Source organism: Rosa rugosa, chromosome 1 (assembly GCF_958449725.1).
Source record: "Rosa rugosa chromosome 1, drRosRugo1.1, whole genome shotgun sequence".
In the NCBI taxonomy this organism is placed as follows: domain Eukaryota; kingdom Viridiplantae; phylum Streptophyta; class Magnoliopsida; order Rosales; family Rosaceae; genus Rosa; species Rosa rugosa.
The window spans coordinates 12,584,919-12,600,232 of record NC_084820.1 but is presented as its reverse complement, the minus strand read 5'-3'; the positions used below and the strand labels follow the sequence as shown (position 1 = coordinate 12,600,232).

The window sequence follows — 15,314 nt, the reverse complement described above, 5'->3', positions numbered from 1 at the left end:
CATCAAGCCGACTTTTTTTTTTTAATTCTGTAAATTCTCCAAAAAAAGAAAATCAAGATGCTTTTCCGGTTTTCCCGATTGCTCTTCTGGGATCTTCTGTATGTTTTGGTATAGAGAGAGAGAGAGAGAGACTGTGAAAAAAAAAAAAGGAGTGATCGATCTAGATATAAAAACTGTGAGGAGATCTGAAATTCAGGGTTTGTTTTGGGTTGCTCGGGTTTTGGTATGTAGAGAGAGAGAGAGAGAGACTGTGAAAGGAAAAAAAGAGTGATAGATCTAGATTTAGAAACTGTGAAAGGAGAGGAGAAGAGGGATTTGAGTGTAGGTTTGTTTTGGCTTGCTCGGGGAAATTTGAAGTTTAGGCCATCTCCAACCCAAAGGGCTAAAAATGGCCCTGGGGCTAAATTTTAGCCCTAAATTCTGTACTATTCATTGATCTGACATCAACCGTCTCCAACCCGTCAAGGCTAAATTATAGCCCTAAAATATATTTTAACATTTTGGATTGGTTATATATATATATATATGTGTGTGTGTGTGCTTATTTTTTAAAGTCAATTGACTTATAGTTATTGAAATAATTTATATGATAAAAAATATTTTTTTGGTTGTATTTTTTTTTTAAAGATAATTAAAAATATTTTTAGCTAATTTTGAAATGAAATAAAACTGGAATCATATTTTTAATATTTATTTTATTCATGACAAAGTAAGCAAAGATAAAAGTTACAAGCAAAATTTATTCATAATAAATAAAAGTTACAAGGAAATTTTAATAGATTATAACAATTTATTTGGGCAACATTAATTACTCATCCGAGTCATTGAATGGCATTTCCGGGCGGTACTCATTCGATGTCGAACCGGATGACGGAAACAACTCACGGCGCCGAATTTTCTCCATTATCTCCCTTTTCTTTCCGTCATAATACTCTTTACTCAAAGGAGTAAAATTGATGGTTTGCATTGCTAAAATAGCTTCTTCCCTATCACGTTCTCTTCTCTCTTCCTTGAGTTGATCTCTTCTTGCTCTTTCCTCCTTTGATTTCTGGAGATCTTCTCTTAGTTGATTTAGGTGTGCCACCATTTCTTCTCCAACGTTACTTTCGGCTTCTTTTCTCTTGGCAAGTCTTCTTCTTGCTGCATTTCGCCCAATTGGCCTAGGATTTTCAATTGGAGAAGTTGTTGGTGGAGAATGGGTGGAACTTGTGATGATAGGTTCAACATCATCATCTAATTCGAATGAAGAATTTTGTTGTGATGTTGGTGTGTTGTAAATAACTTGTGGTGTATCTTCAAAAGTCGCCCAATTACATTCTTTGGCCAATTTGTAACAATTGAGAAAATTAAAATTTTTTCCTCTATTGTCGTCCCGAAAATACTCTTCCGCTTGGCGTTTCTATAAAATGTATGTTGTAAATTATGAGCATAATTAAATATAATCTACAAAACAATATGATACAAAATTTAAAAAATCACATTGTATTTTAAAATAAATTTTTCTTTGAAAAAATACTCACTTGATCTTCAAGATTGCCTCCACTTTGGTTCGTCCTCTCGGCACGTTTGATGCAAGAGTGCCATTTGTTCATTTGAGGAAAAATGTGTTTTTGCCACCGAGATTTGCAACTCTCCCACGTCCTTTGTACCAAAATAGTATTTTGGATCTCCATGAATTTTTGTTGGACTTGGATCCAAAGACCATCTTCCGATTGACTTGTACCATTGACGGAATTTTGCGATACTTTCACGAAAGCAACGGTGAGTGCTTCATCTTCCAACGGTGACCAATTCACACTTCTTTTCGACGAACTAGCCATTTTCGATAAAAGTAAAATAAATGAGAGATTAAGAATAGGGAGAAAATAAAAGATTTAGAATAGAGAGATATATATGAGGAAGTAGAATGAAGATGTGAAAAAAAAATGTTGAAGTCATATGTATTTATAGTGTAAAAGTTTTTTTTAAAAAAAAAAAAAAAAAAAAAAAATTGTTTCCAACCAACGGCTACATAGCCAACGGTCAAAAAAAAAATATTATTTTTTTCAAACCAACGGCTATATAGCCAACGGTTAAAAAAAAAAAAAAAAAAAAAAAAATTAAAGCCAACGGCTACAAAAAAAAAAAAAAAAAAAAAGCAACAGCTAGCTGACGTCAGCAACTAGCCGTTGCTGACGTCATGCATATGTCACCCATGCCCTACACGGGTGGGCCTCCCATGTCTGATCCATTTAGCCCTAAGGGCTAAAGTGCTATCCTAAAGGCTATTTAGCCCTTGGGTTGGCCTTTTGGCCCTAAAAAATGGCCCTTTACCCCTTAGTCACTTGGGTTGGAGAACAAAAAGGCCATTTTTGGCCCTTTGGCACTTTAAACAAACCGGTTGGAGAAGGCCTTAGTGGTCCTGTTGGAGGGTGGTGTGGAACGAGAAGAGGTAATTGTTTATGACGATTGATTGTTATAAATGAAATTGTTCTTTTTTCTTATGTTGGCTTCGAATGGTTGATTGCTGATTGTCTATTTTTTTTGAATAATTGCTGCTCTTTGTTTTTTTAAATTGAAGTTGGATTGCTTCTGTTTTCTTTTATCTTGGTGAGTTGGAATGTGGTTAAAGTTATGAATTTGGTTTCAAAGAGATAAGAAGAACAGAATAGGACAAGGTGGATGAGATTATCATATATACCTGAGGCTTATTAGTTATTCACAAGAAGGTAGAAATGTTATGGAATCTGGATGCTAAGTCAAGGAATGATATTCTTTGTATGAAATATATCATCTTGGTTCGAGTTGTCATGTTCTTTTTCTTTTTCTCTTGGACCTCTGATCTTATAGTCTCTGTAATATTTAAAAGAGCTGATATTTCTACGAGTTTAGTATTTGTCCTATCAGTTTTCCTAGGAGTGGTAGAATTGAGATTATACAATAATTTGTTTGTTTCTCTCTTGATTCTGAAGAAGTTTTGTTTCTATATATCTGAACCATTTTGTTTACTGACAAATGTATAAGTGAAATTTAGGAAAGAGATGTTTTGGTATATTAGGAAGGATTTTCTGTAGTCATATCTTTCACTGTGTTTACTATTACGTTTGATTGTGCTGGTGGTAATTTACCACTGGAAAACATATTTGGCAATTTGCAAGGTTTACTTTCAGTATCACAACATATTCACTTTTGGTTTGCAAACAGTTATCTATATTGTAAGTTTGGGCTGATTATGTAGGTATGTTCAAGATTATTTGTTGAGTTCTTTTGTTTGTTTTTTTGGCTGATGGTAGATAGATCTATTCAGATAAATGGTTTGTTTCTCTTTGTTTTGCAGATATCAGGAACAGTGTGCGATCCAAAATTTGAAAGTGCTTTCAACTTGGGTATGAATGTTTTGCTAACGTTGTTGGTATCATTAACTGTGTAGATAATAGCGTGGAAATTAAAATGGAAAATGGTTATGTTGAGTTTGATTGCTCAGTGTTTAAGGTAGTGGTAATGTGGTTGCTGTGAAAAATTGATGATTCATGCTTATTGATAAATGTTAATTGAATCATGCAGAGATGGAAGATAAAAGAGGAATAGAGGAAAGGGGAAGATCTCGGCGATAATAGACCGGCTGGAAGTTATTTGTGAGAATTGGATTTGTGGTTTTGTTCTTGATTGTTTCGAATCGTTTTGTGTTTTTTTTTTTTTTTTGGGTTTTTTCTTCTCAAAATCGGTGATCAAAATCAACTGCAGTGAACAGTGGGTAAGAGTTTAGCTTTCTAGAATCAAGATCAACATCATACTTCTTCACTTTCTGTTCACATATCCAAAGTTATTGCGTTTGATTTTGACCATATGTTATCTTTCTGAAAATGATTGATCTGAAATTCGTTTTTTGTTGTTCGCAGTCTCTTTCAAAGTGCAAACACTGAGGTCAAAAGAGGGGACGACGAATCAATTGGATAATTCTGTCGGGTACCTTTTGGGTTGGGTTTTTGATTTGTGTGTTTGGTTTGTAGTTTTCATTGGGTTTTTTGCTGTGGTTGGTTTTCAATTAACCTGAGTTTAGATTTTGTAGGGGTATTGTTCGTGCTTCAGTTTGGGATTTGAGTGATTGAGTGGAGGAGGTTCAAGGTGAGTGTTTTTTTTTTGGGTTTTTGGGAACTTCAACGATTTCTGTTTTGCCTTATAATTTTCTGTTTTAACCCTTGAATTGGAACTCTACATGTTTTTATGTTTGAGCATTGGTGATTTCTTATTGAAATAGATACTGGATTTGAGGATTTGGTAGGGTAGGCGAGTGTGAGCACTGCAATAATGTATTTAATTACAGAATCCTGAGCTTTAGAGAGTCCATTTAGAATTGCCCATCCATAAATGATAGGGATGTAAGATAAAAGCATCATCTAGGATGATTTGAAATTTATGCATAAGTATTGACTGTATTGTGACTTCAGGTAGAGAATCTGAAGCTACCACCTATGCAATAATATGTAGAACTTGGTAAAATTAGTGAAAGGGTTTGGCATAAAAAAAGTGAGATAAAAGTAGGGGTTCATATATACTAGAAATTTAATACTTTAAGCTGTAAATGCGCAGGCTTTACTTAAAAAAATGGGGGTACCATTAAAAGTTGTTGATTGATTAGAGATTCCCTTTCAGAGACTTCTGTTCTTTGTGTCGGATTTTTGAATGGGAAAGTTGTTCTTATTGTTTAAGTAAAATAGAATTGAGAGAGAATTGTAGAGAGAGATGTGTATTATTATTGAGAATAGGAGCCCTATATATAGGGATTACAAAGTACTAGTTCTAATGTTACAAGGAATACCAATCCGTGTAGGATTGGGAAATCTAGAACCTTCTCTCCTATTGCTACTCCTAGTTTGATAAGGCACACTAAATCGATATTCCTTCAACACTCCCCCTTGTGCCGCTTCAAACTTGGTGGTGACGCTTCATCCGTTGCCTCGTTAAAAACCTTGCCAGGTAACAAAAACCCTGTGGGATAAAAATAACCCTGGTCGAAGGACAAAAAGAGCACAACACGTCCTTCACTCTTCGAGATCGAACATGTAGACATCATAACTCCCCCTGATGTCGATATCTCCCCCTGATTGCTACAATCGTGGGAGTTCGGATAACTTTCTCAATCTGATGCTCTTCACATGTTTCTCGAAGGTGGATTTAGGTAACGACTTAGTGAATAAGTCCGCTATATTATCCTCTGATCGGATTTGATTCACTTCAATCTTTAGAAGTGATTGTTGTTGCTGATTATAAAAGAACTTGGGCGATATATGCTTGGTGTTGTCGTCCTTGATGAAACCTAACTTCATTTGTTCAATACAAGCTGCATTATCCTCATAAATGCATGTAGGTTCATCTGTGGTAGACTTCAAACCACAACTTCCTTGAATATGTCGAATCACATACCTTAGCCATATACATTCACAAACGGCTTCATGTAGAGCAATAATCTCTGCATGATTCGAGGAAGTAGCAACAATGGTCTGTTTCGTAGACCTCCAAGATATCGCAGTGCTTCCCATGGTAAAGACATAACCAGTTTGGGAGCGACCTTTGTGAGGGTCAGAGAGGTACCCTGCATCAGCAAAACCCATCAAAACATCACTGTCGTTTTGATGGAGGGGAGTAGGGTGAGGCCGGCCACCCTTGGTGTTGGTGGCGGCGTCGGCGGCAATATGGCCGGCCACTTTGTCATGGTGGACGGTGGCTCCATGCCTAATGGGGTCCGATCCCATTCTATCGTCATTCCTCTTCTCTCTGTAGGGATAAAACAGGCCCATATCAATCGTACCTCTTAGGTATCGAAAGATTGTCTTCACACCAATCCAATGGCGGCGTGTTGGCGCAGAGCTATGTCGAGTTAACAAGTTCACTGCGAATGAGATATCTGGTCTTGTGCACTGAGCTAAGTACAATAATGCGCCTATTGCACTTAAATAGGGCACTTCGGCCTCTAATGGTTCTTCGTCCTCATCCTTTGGACGAATCGGATCTTTTCCGGGCTCAAAACTACGACCAATCATGGGAGTACTCACAGGCTTTGCTTTATCTTCATTAAAGCGCCTTAGGATTTTCTGAGTATATGCAGACTGATGGATCACAATCCCATCACTACGGTGCTCGAGTTCTAAACCGAGACAAAACCGTGTTTTCCCAAGATCTTTCATCTCAAATTCGGATTTCAAGTATTTAGCAGTTTCCTTCAACTCATCTAGAGTTCCAATTAGGTTCATGTCATCGACATAAACTGCTACGATTGCAAATCCGGAACTTGTTCTCTTAATAAACACGCATGGGCATATTTCATTGTTAATATATCCCTTCCCAATCAAGTAGTCACTTAGACGGTTATACCACATCCGTCCGGATTGTTTTAATCCATATAGTGAGCGTTTTAATCTTATTGAAAACGCGCTCCGTGGTTTAGAGCCACTTGATTTGGGTAATTGAAGTCCATCTGGAACCTTCATATATATCTCTGAATCTAGATCCCCATAGAGATATGTTGTAACCACATCCATAAGCTGCATGTCAAGTTTTTCGGAAACTACCAAACTGACAAGGTAGCGGAACGTTATAATGTCCATTACGGGAGAATATGTCTCCTCGTAGTCGATTCCAGGGCTTTGTGAGAAACCTTGCGCCACAAGGCAGGCTTTATATCTTACCACCTCATTTTTCTCATTACGCTTTCTAACAAATACCCATTTATGGCCAACAGGCTTTACACTTGGGGGTGTCTGCGTTACAGGCCCAAATACCTGTCTCTTTGTTAGTGAATCCAATTCAACCTGGATCGCATCTTTCCATTTAGGCCAATTTGCTCTTCGTTGACATTCTTCAACAGAGCGAGGTTCGATATCATCATATTCTATGATTCCTTTTGCAACATGATATGCAAACGCATCATCAATTGCCATAGAATTTCTATCCATCATCTCATGTACACTAGTGTAATTTATGGAGATCTCTCTATTCTCTGGAGTTGGTTCTGACATTGGAGCGTCCCCCAATGATGTCTCTCGGACATAACCATAATCCGGAATATTCTCATGAGATGGATTATTCACATCGATGATTAGTGGATTATTTTGTGCCAAACTCGCTTTCTTTCTTGGGCGAGAATCCATCGAACCTATAGGCCTCCCGCGCTTCCTGGCAGGAGCCATGGGCCTAGCCACAACGTCACCATCACAGTGAGAGGGGACGTTGGCGCCATGCTCAAATCCTCTTGAGTTGGCGTCATGTCCTCTAGTTTTAGGGACATCAATCCTTGCAGGCACGTTTGCAGCAGGTATGTGTGATCTCGTCACTTTAGCGATATCAGAAAACGTATCAGGCATCGATTCTGCTACGTTCTGAAGATCGAAAATTCTCCGCACTTCAGTTTCGGACTGTGCGGTTCGGGGATCAAGATGAGACAGAGTGGGGACAGACCACGACAATTCATGTCGTTCCTGTTGAACATTATGTTCTTATCTCCCCCTAACGACGGGAAGACTGTCTCATCGAAGTGACAATCCGCAAATCTAGCGGTAAAGAGATCGCCTGTCAAGGGTTCTATGTAGCGGATAATCGTTGGAGAATCATATCCAACATAAATGCCTAATCGTCGTTGAGGACCCATTTTGGTGCGCTGTGGCGGCGCAATAGGCACATATACTGCGCACCCAAATATGCGTAAGTGTGAGACATTAGGCTCATACCCAGTTACCATCTGGGACGCAGAAAATGGTGGAGTGGCAGTGGGCCTCAGACGAATAAGCACAGCTGCATGCAATATTGCATAGCCCCAAGCAGAAATAGGGAGATTGGTGCGCATTACCAATGCCCTAGCGACCATTTGTAGTCGTTTAATGGCGGCTTCTGCGAGACCATTTTGGGTGTGAACATGAGGAACAGGATGTTCAACATCAATCCCAATGGACATGCAATAATCATCAAAAGTCTTTGATGTAAACTCCCCAGCATTGTCTAACCTTATAGACTTAATAGGATGATCAGGGTGGTGAGCCCTTAACTTAATGATTTGTGCTAGGAGTTTAGCGAATGCAGCGTTCCTTGTGGACAATAGCATGACATGTGACCAGCGTGTCGATGCATCAACCAACACCATAAAATATCTAAATGGTCCGCATGGTGGTTGAATAGGTCCACAAATATCACCTTGGATTCTTTGCAAGAATGGTATATTTTCTTTGGTGTCATTTGCATAGGATGGTCTCGATCCTAACTTTGCTAAAGAGCAGGCTTTGCAGAACGAATGATGGGCTTTAGAAACAACCAATGAGGATTTCGGTTGAGCCACAAAGTCACAAGTGACGTTAGAAGTAAAAATTGGAGTCAGGGGAGCAGAGGTGGCGTCAAAGCCACCCTTGAGCCGCAGGGGGATGGCGGCGCCGGCTAGTGGTGGCCGGACTTGAAGGGGGAAGGCGCCGTGAGGCGCAGGTGCTCCTCCTTGATCCAAATTTTGAGTTTTACTTCCTTTTGTTCTGAAAAAGGGGATGTCCGTGTGAAGTCTTTAATATACGGATCATCATGTCACGACCTAGGTGTCCCAAACGGTCGTGCCAAAGCCTATATGTGTCGGAATCCCATAAATCATCTCTCATGACATGGTTGGAGTCAATGACTCGAATAGTGGTTGCATACAACCCACTAGAGCGACACATAAGTTTCTCTAAGACTCGTTTATGTCCGTAGTCATTAGAGGTGATGCAAAGGAACTCTTGTCCATTCTCACAATGTGTTTCCACATGAAAACCATTGGCTCTTACATCTTTGAAGTTAATAAAGTCGAAAAAGATATCCAAGACATGAGATAAAAGAAATCAACACTTTATTAATAATAGCCAATGATTACATCAAAGTTTCTTGACCAAAATCTAATCCAATATAAAAATCAAACCGTAGACAAATCGTAGTCACTCAATCCGTTCGGTAATTTCAATTTAGTTGTGACCAGGTAAGGTAAGGCGAGATTTTGGTGGAGCGTTGCTCACTTTTAAAACCGTTCTCTCAGATCAAACCTTGCCTAGACATCACAAGTACTCTTGAGTACGCCTAGAGGGAAAAAGAGAATGCAATAAGTCATTTTATTGATTTAAGGCATAATTGCCATTTACATAATTCTTGGAAAAATAAAAGACTATAAATAAAAATCTGCGGCATTTTATCTTCATCGCCAGATTTAAAGTCTTTGTGAACTCGATGTCTTGATCACCATGATGCGACTACCTTCGTAGGTACATTGCAAATTCAGGTCCATTGATCAGACGTTCCATATCAGAAATAGACACCATAAAGAGGATTCTCCCTTGATTGAGGCGCATTGGCGCAATATGCATAGTCCCTAGGACTAGTAGCGTTGGAAAGTGGTGCCCATGGCCAACGTTGGCTCCATGGTGTCCAACCCTATGTCCCTCAAAATCACGCCTCCTACGGTCGTGTGATTGTCGCCTTGAGCGATTACCTTCTTGAGCATTCCGATCGTATGGATCATGACGTCGATGGCGACTTTCTCTAGCCATAGGACGATGCTCTTGATAGCTATCTTGAAGCCTATCAAATTTTCTTTGCACAAGTTCATTGCCATGTCTTTCAGTAGTGGCCATAGCTTCAATAAGCTGTTGAAAACTTGTGATCCGTCTTGCATATACATGAGTCCGGAGTAAGTCAGAGGACCTCATAGCATAGACGGGGAAGGTATTGAGGGTTTTCTCAATCAATTGGTCTTCTGTGATTGTTTTTCCACAGAGACGCATCATTGCTCTGATGCTGAGAGCTTCCGAATAAAATTGCATGACAGTGTCAAATTCAGAGAAGCGAAGATCTTTCCATTCTGCTTCTGTATTCGGAAGTATGGAGTCACGAACATTGCCATATCGTTCGCGAAGCGCATGCCAAAGCTTTATGGCGCTATCCTCATTTATGAACTCAAACTGTAGGTCACTATCCATGTGACGTTTCATGAAGGCAAGTGCCTTGGAATTATCTTTCTCAGATTGAGGGTCTGGAGCTGTTTCTATAGGACAAAGCTCTTGGATTGTATGCAATAAATCACGGGCAATAAGGTGGATCTCGACATCAGTGACCCAAATTAAGTACCTTTTGCCTGCATAATCCAATGGAACAAAATCGAGTTTGTTCATGTTTGACATCCTGAAAGATGAAACAAGAACAAGTTAGTTTCGGAGTCAATGCTTCCACGAAAACTAATATGAATAAGATTTCTGAGCTATGCTACCAAGAAATCGATTTCCAAGAATAATTGGATTAGACCGAAACAATGATGTTTGAATGGTCAAAATAGATGCTCACGAACGCTCTTAGTCCGTAGCATACGAACGCTCTTAGTTCGTTAAATCGATGCTTACGGACGCTCTTAGTCCGAAGTCTTACGAACGCTCTTAGTTCGTTAATTGCGTGAATCCCTACGATTCCGCTTTTCAATGATCGAACCCACGTTATAAGAAAGGTGGGATGAAGAAGAAGGGAGGTTTTTAAGTCCCCGAGAAAAAGAAGAAATATTTAAATTTCAAATTTTAGGAACTTCAAAACTTACTCTTTGAATACTTACTTGTATTTGGATCACGCGCGTGTCGATGCAGGCGTGATGGGGCGAAGCAATCTGAGTAGCAGCGTGCAGCAGCAAGTTATATGTGCAGCAGGGGCTGCAGGAGGATGCTGGGCCGAGAGGTGCAGTAAGGCTGCAGGGGTGGCAGCTGCTAGACGCAAAGCTGCAGGCGCATGGGCGCGCAGGAGGTAGCAGCGGGCGCAACAGGTGCTGCAGGGAGCAGCAGACGTGCGGCAGAGCTGTAGGGGGCAGCAGGCAGCGACGCAGGGGCGTGTGGCTGCAGGAGCAGCTCGCAGGACAACGGGGGCTGCTGTGCAAGGTTGCAGGCGCACGGGCGCTCGGAGCAGCAGTGTGCGCAGGGGCGCACGCGGGGCAGCAGTAGGCGCAGGGGCGCACGCGGGGCAGGCTACAGCGATGCTAGCACGGGCTAGGGGCTGCGGCAGTTTTGGCGATATGAAATTCTTTTCGGGTTTTGGCTTTTTGGCTTTTGTGGTTTAGGGCTCGTGCTGATAACGTGTTTAAGTAAAATAGAATTGAGAGAGAATTGTAGAGAGAGATGTGTATTATTATTGAGTATAGGAGCCCTATATATAGGGATTACAAAGTACTAGTTCTAATGTTACAAGGAATACCAATCCGTGTAGGATTGGGAAATCTAGAACCTTCTCTCCTATTGCTACTCCTAGTTTGATAAGGCACACTAAATCGATATTCCTTCAACACTTATTTTATTAATTTTACTCTTTTCAGGTTGGTTTGATGGGCGAGGCACGGTCACTCCAAAGGGATCTTAATTGAATTACTGACACTGCAAATACTTACTCCAAAGGGTTTGAGCTATATTTTGACAGGTGAACTATCAGTTATCCTCTTCCCATTTGATTTTGATTTGTTTTCTTTTATATGCAGTATACCTTTTTCTTTTTTTTGTCTGGATTTGTTTGAGAAAAGGCACACAGATAGAGAGAGACTGTGAAAGGAGAGGTATTGTTGGAGTTTGGGTAGATTAGAGAGAAGAAGAGGGATCTGAGTTTGGGTTGCTCGGTGGAATTTGAAGTTTAGTGATCCTGTTGAAAGGGGGTGTGCAAGGAGAAGAGGTAATTGTTTATAGTGATTGATTGCTATGCGTAAAATTCTTCTTCTTTCTTAATCTGCTGTTTGAGTCTGTCTTAAAGTGATTAAATTTATCTTTGTGAGTTGGAATGAATTTGTTTTGTAGTATTTAATCATTTTGAAGAACAAGTTTTTCTTTTGTTTGCTTCTGGTATGTTTGAATGAATATTTTAAGTTCCATCTCTGATAATTTGAAAAAGGTAAGAGGAAAAGAATAGAACAAGGTCGGAATGTTGTGGACTACAGTTTAAATTTTTTTTTTTCCTATTATTTTTATATGCTCTTCTTAGATTTGGACTCTACTTCCAAATAGAGGTGAGCATATAGACTCTTGGTTAATCTTGAAGATGACAGCTAAATGAAATAATTTGAATGAGTGGTTGTTGAAAATATGAATGCAATCATTAAACTAATCAAAAACTAATGTTCATACTGACAAGGCGTATCGGACATGCATATCATGAGGTTGATTGTAATATTTTAGTGGTAGGATTTAAGTGTGCCACTGATATTAGAAACATGAAATGATGTTAGAGATCCTACAAACTAGAGCCATGCCACTGATATTAGAATTTCCAAGCCAGGTTTTGTTACTCATTTTTCATTTGTGGTATTCTTTTTCTTGGTTTGTAGTAAAGTTCCTCTGTTCTTAAAAACCAAAGAAAATAGTAGCAGAAGCTGTGGATAGCATTTGAACTTTAGTTATGGTAACTTAAAAACTTTTATTAATTTTTGTTTTGTTATATCCTGTTTGTTCTTCTATGGGAACTGGACTGTATATTGAATCCAAGTACTTCCTTTGTTTGCCTCTTAGAATATCAAACGAATATGATAAATGTTTGGCTGTAATTTTTATTTGGAGGATAACCCTTGGATTGGTAGTGCACTGATCATATTAAAAGCCAAGTACTGCCAAGACTAACAGAGCAGCTATACCTCTTACGTGAAAATCACTAAGAAACAAATTCTCAGACAAATTCAACATGCTTTGGTCATTCATTTTTGTTTCCTATACAAGAATGATCTTTTGTTCTGTATAAGTTCAATGCTCTTTCTCCACTGCAGATTGCTCAGAAGTCATTGGTAGAAGACTCATCGAAGCGGCCAAAATAAGAGCTGAATGTTACACTGGAGGAGTAAACCATGACTTAAGTGTGGCAATAGCCCTTATCCGATGACAAATTTTGCATCACCTGAAGCTTTAAAACAACGGATTATTATCTCAACCGAGCCACCAAAAGTTGGTGAAGGTAATGACAAGGATTCATCTGAAAAACTGGAATAGGGTGAGCTGAGCAATACAGTTTATGTTCTCCCCAATTTTGTTTATCAGGGTGTCCTTCCTTTACATTACTTCTTTTAATCGGTACAGAGTGATAGTGGTAGATAAACTGAGAACAAAACTGCAGCTGACATCAAACCTGTCCAGTACGAACTCTGAAGCACCCAAGTATGTGGAACATAAAAAAATTTATGCTGGAAAAACGTAGGATGGTTTGGAAGAGGCTCTAGAGGTTGGTGAAAAAGTAAGACTGTCTTATTTTGAGTAAGCCTTTTGTTATATATGTTCTCTAGCAGTTGTCATGATGTAATGATCCTGATACATGGTGTTGTGTTATAACCTCTAGGTTCACACAGAGGAACATTCTAAGGATTTACCAAAGAAACATGTTGGATGGATGCATGGAGCTCAAATGGTTGTGTCTAATATGCAGGTTAGTTTGCAGTTTCATGAAAACTTATTGGAACCTAATAATATGTCAATGACCTTGATCGATAAGAAATATAACCCGATCCCTGCATATAAAATTTTATGACAGGGATGTGACAAATAACGATGGTTGATGCATGGGATGTTTACAGCCAATGAGAATGCGGTTACTTGAAAAAGCCTGCCTTTTTTATGCACAAGGGCTCAAATGAGGTAGCCAATTTTAAATTTTTAGAGGAAGAAAGGTGGTTCTATCCAGCATGTCCCACCTGCTCCAAACAAATGAGAAAGTAACCACAAAGCCAACCTCTTAACATGCAGCAGGCTGTTTATAGGTAACAATCCATTGCCACATCATTGACATTTATGCTTACTCCTTACAAAACCGTTTGAATTATTTCAATTTATAGAACCAAATAATCACTCTTTCTTATTGCAGTAATATATAAGAGAGATGGGAGTAGAGTAAGTTCCGAAAAGGTAGCTTCTTCCTTTTTCTTCTCCTTTCCCTTTTTCAATCAATTAAATAACTTTGGTCATTTACTTCTGCTCTACTATGTTATATTGCATTACACTTCCGTATTGACATTATTACTTATGTTTTCCAATTACAGCAGCTCAACTGAAATTTCAGAGGAGCTATCATCTATTGCAAATACGGATCTGACTTTCGTCACTACAAGCCTAAACCATTTGTTGTCAAGCCTGACCATGTTTGTTATATGTACATAAACACCTACTATCGGTAGCATATCTAACTTTGAAATCTAGCCAACTTACCAGATTTTTGAACATGTAAAACAATATATAATATATAATGTAGCAATCTTATATAGACAATGTTTCTAAATTCAGTAGCATTGAATCAAATGATATCGCACATAGTCCCGCAGCATCGCGCGGGCACACTTTCTAGTATATATATAAAGAAGCCATGGAATACACGAGATCAGTATGGTGTTGATGTAGCCAAAATTCTTCAAATGATGGTATCTGCACGAAGCCTTTGTTAATAAAATGCTAGCAAAGCAATTGAATGGCTCAGAAGCAATAACTACACAAAAAAGAATGAAGAAGCGTTGACAACGTGATAAACAAATAGCCATGATCATAAGCACCCCTGAGAATCAATCCATGGTTTATTTGACACACCTCACACAAAAAACAAAAGCTGTGATTAAACAATGGAGGTTTAATTAAATATATGAACATGACAAAAAGATGATAAGGCTTGAATTTGGAAGAGGTGCCGCCATCGAAAAGCTAAAGAAGAAAAGCTGGAGCATGCTTTTGAATTCCAATCAATTATGAAAGTTCAATCAAGTTTAATCAAGGTGAATGAGACAAAAAAAAGCTGGAGCATGCTTTTGGAGCGCAGCAATTCAAAATGTATGTTAAAGCAAAATTGTAATGGCACAAGGAAGACATATAACTCTATAAATCTTAACTAAATATACATTTTTTAATCAAACTTAAGTTTTAAAAATTAATGTCTAATCAATAAGAAAATGCCATGAACTATTTTTTTTTTTTTGGCAAATGATAAAAGAGGTCATTATGAAGTGTTTTATGATAATTCAGATAACACAAATGTCTCCATGATAATTAAGGTCACCAGTTACCAATCTAACACTAAAAATAACAATAATTACAAAAACTGCCATTGGCATTTCTTTCTCTCTCTCTCTCCCCACCTCCCGTTACCCAAGCTCGTCTAACCCTATTCGAATCTCTCGACCCTTGCCAAAATCTCTCTCTCTCTCTCTCTCTCAAATTCTCTGCATCTGGATTATCTATTCGTTCGCGAAGCTCAAAAATCGATGACTTCTTCGTCCTTGAGACCTTCGTCAACGACAACGGCAGCGGCGACGGCGAACAATGGCGAAGCTGGAAGTTCCGAGAGGCAACAACTCCATC

At 38.9% G+C, this 15,314-nt stretch overlaps 1 protein-coding gene and 2 long non-coding RNA genes across 7 annotated transcripts; 2 read left to right on the top strand and 1 right to left on the bottom strand.

The window, feature by feature from the left end:
• Positions 1-808: 808 nt before the first annotated feature.
• Positions 809-1,820, bottom strand: LOC133744337 (uncharacterized). The gene is made up of 2 exons (XM_062172483.1): positions 1,521-1,820; positions 809-1,399 (listed from the first exon to the last, which is right to left on the bottom strand). The coding sequence occupies exons 1-2, from the start codon at positions 1,818-1,820 to the stop codon at positions 809-811; spliced, it is 891 nt and encodes a 296-aa protein (XP_062028467.1).
• A 572-nt stretch (positions 1,821-2,392) lies between these two features.
• On the top strand, positions 2,393-12,926 carry LOC133727256 (uncharacterized). Of its 5 annotated transcripts, none has more exons than XR_009855074.1 (7): positions 2,393-2,431; positions 3,317-3,365; positions 3,544-3,945; positions 4,049-4,104; positions 11,324-11,424; positions 11,525-11,670; positions 12,752-12,926. It is a non-coding gene; the product is annotated as an uncharacterized LOC133727256 (long non-coding RNA). The 5 variants fall into 5 exon arrangements; XR_009855075.1 differs by lacking the exon at positions 2,393-2,431 and adding an exon at positions 2,578-3,217; XR_009855072.1 differs by lacking the exon at positions 2,393-2,431 and having other exon boundaries at positions 2,581-3,365; positions 3,544-3,733; positions 3,879-3,945.
• A 146-nt stretch (positions 12,927-13,072) lies between these two features.
• Positions 13,073-14,262, top strand: LOC133737150 (uncharacterized). The gene is made up of 5 exons (XR_009859813.1): positions 13,073-13,212; positions 13,315-13,401; positions 13,507-13,732; positions 13,837-13,877; positions 14,012-14,262. It is a non-coding gene; the product is annotated as an uncharacterized LOC133737150 (long non-coding RNA).
• The last annotated feature ends 1,052 nt before the right edge of the window (positions 14,263-15,314 follow it).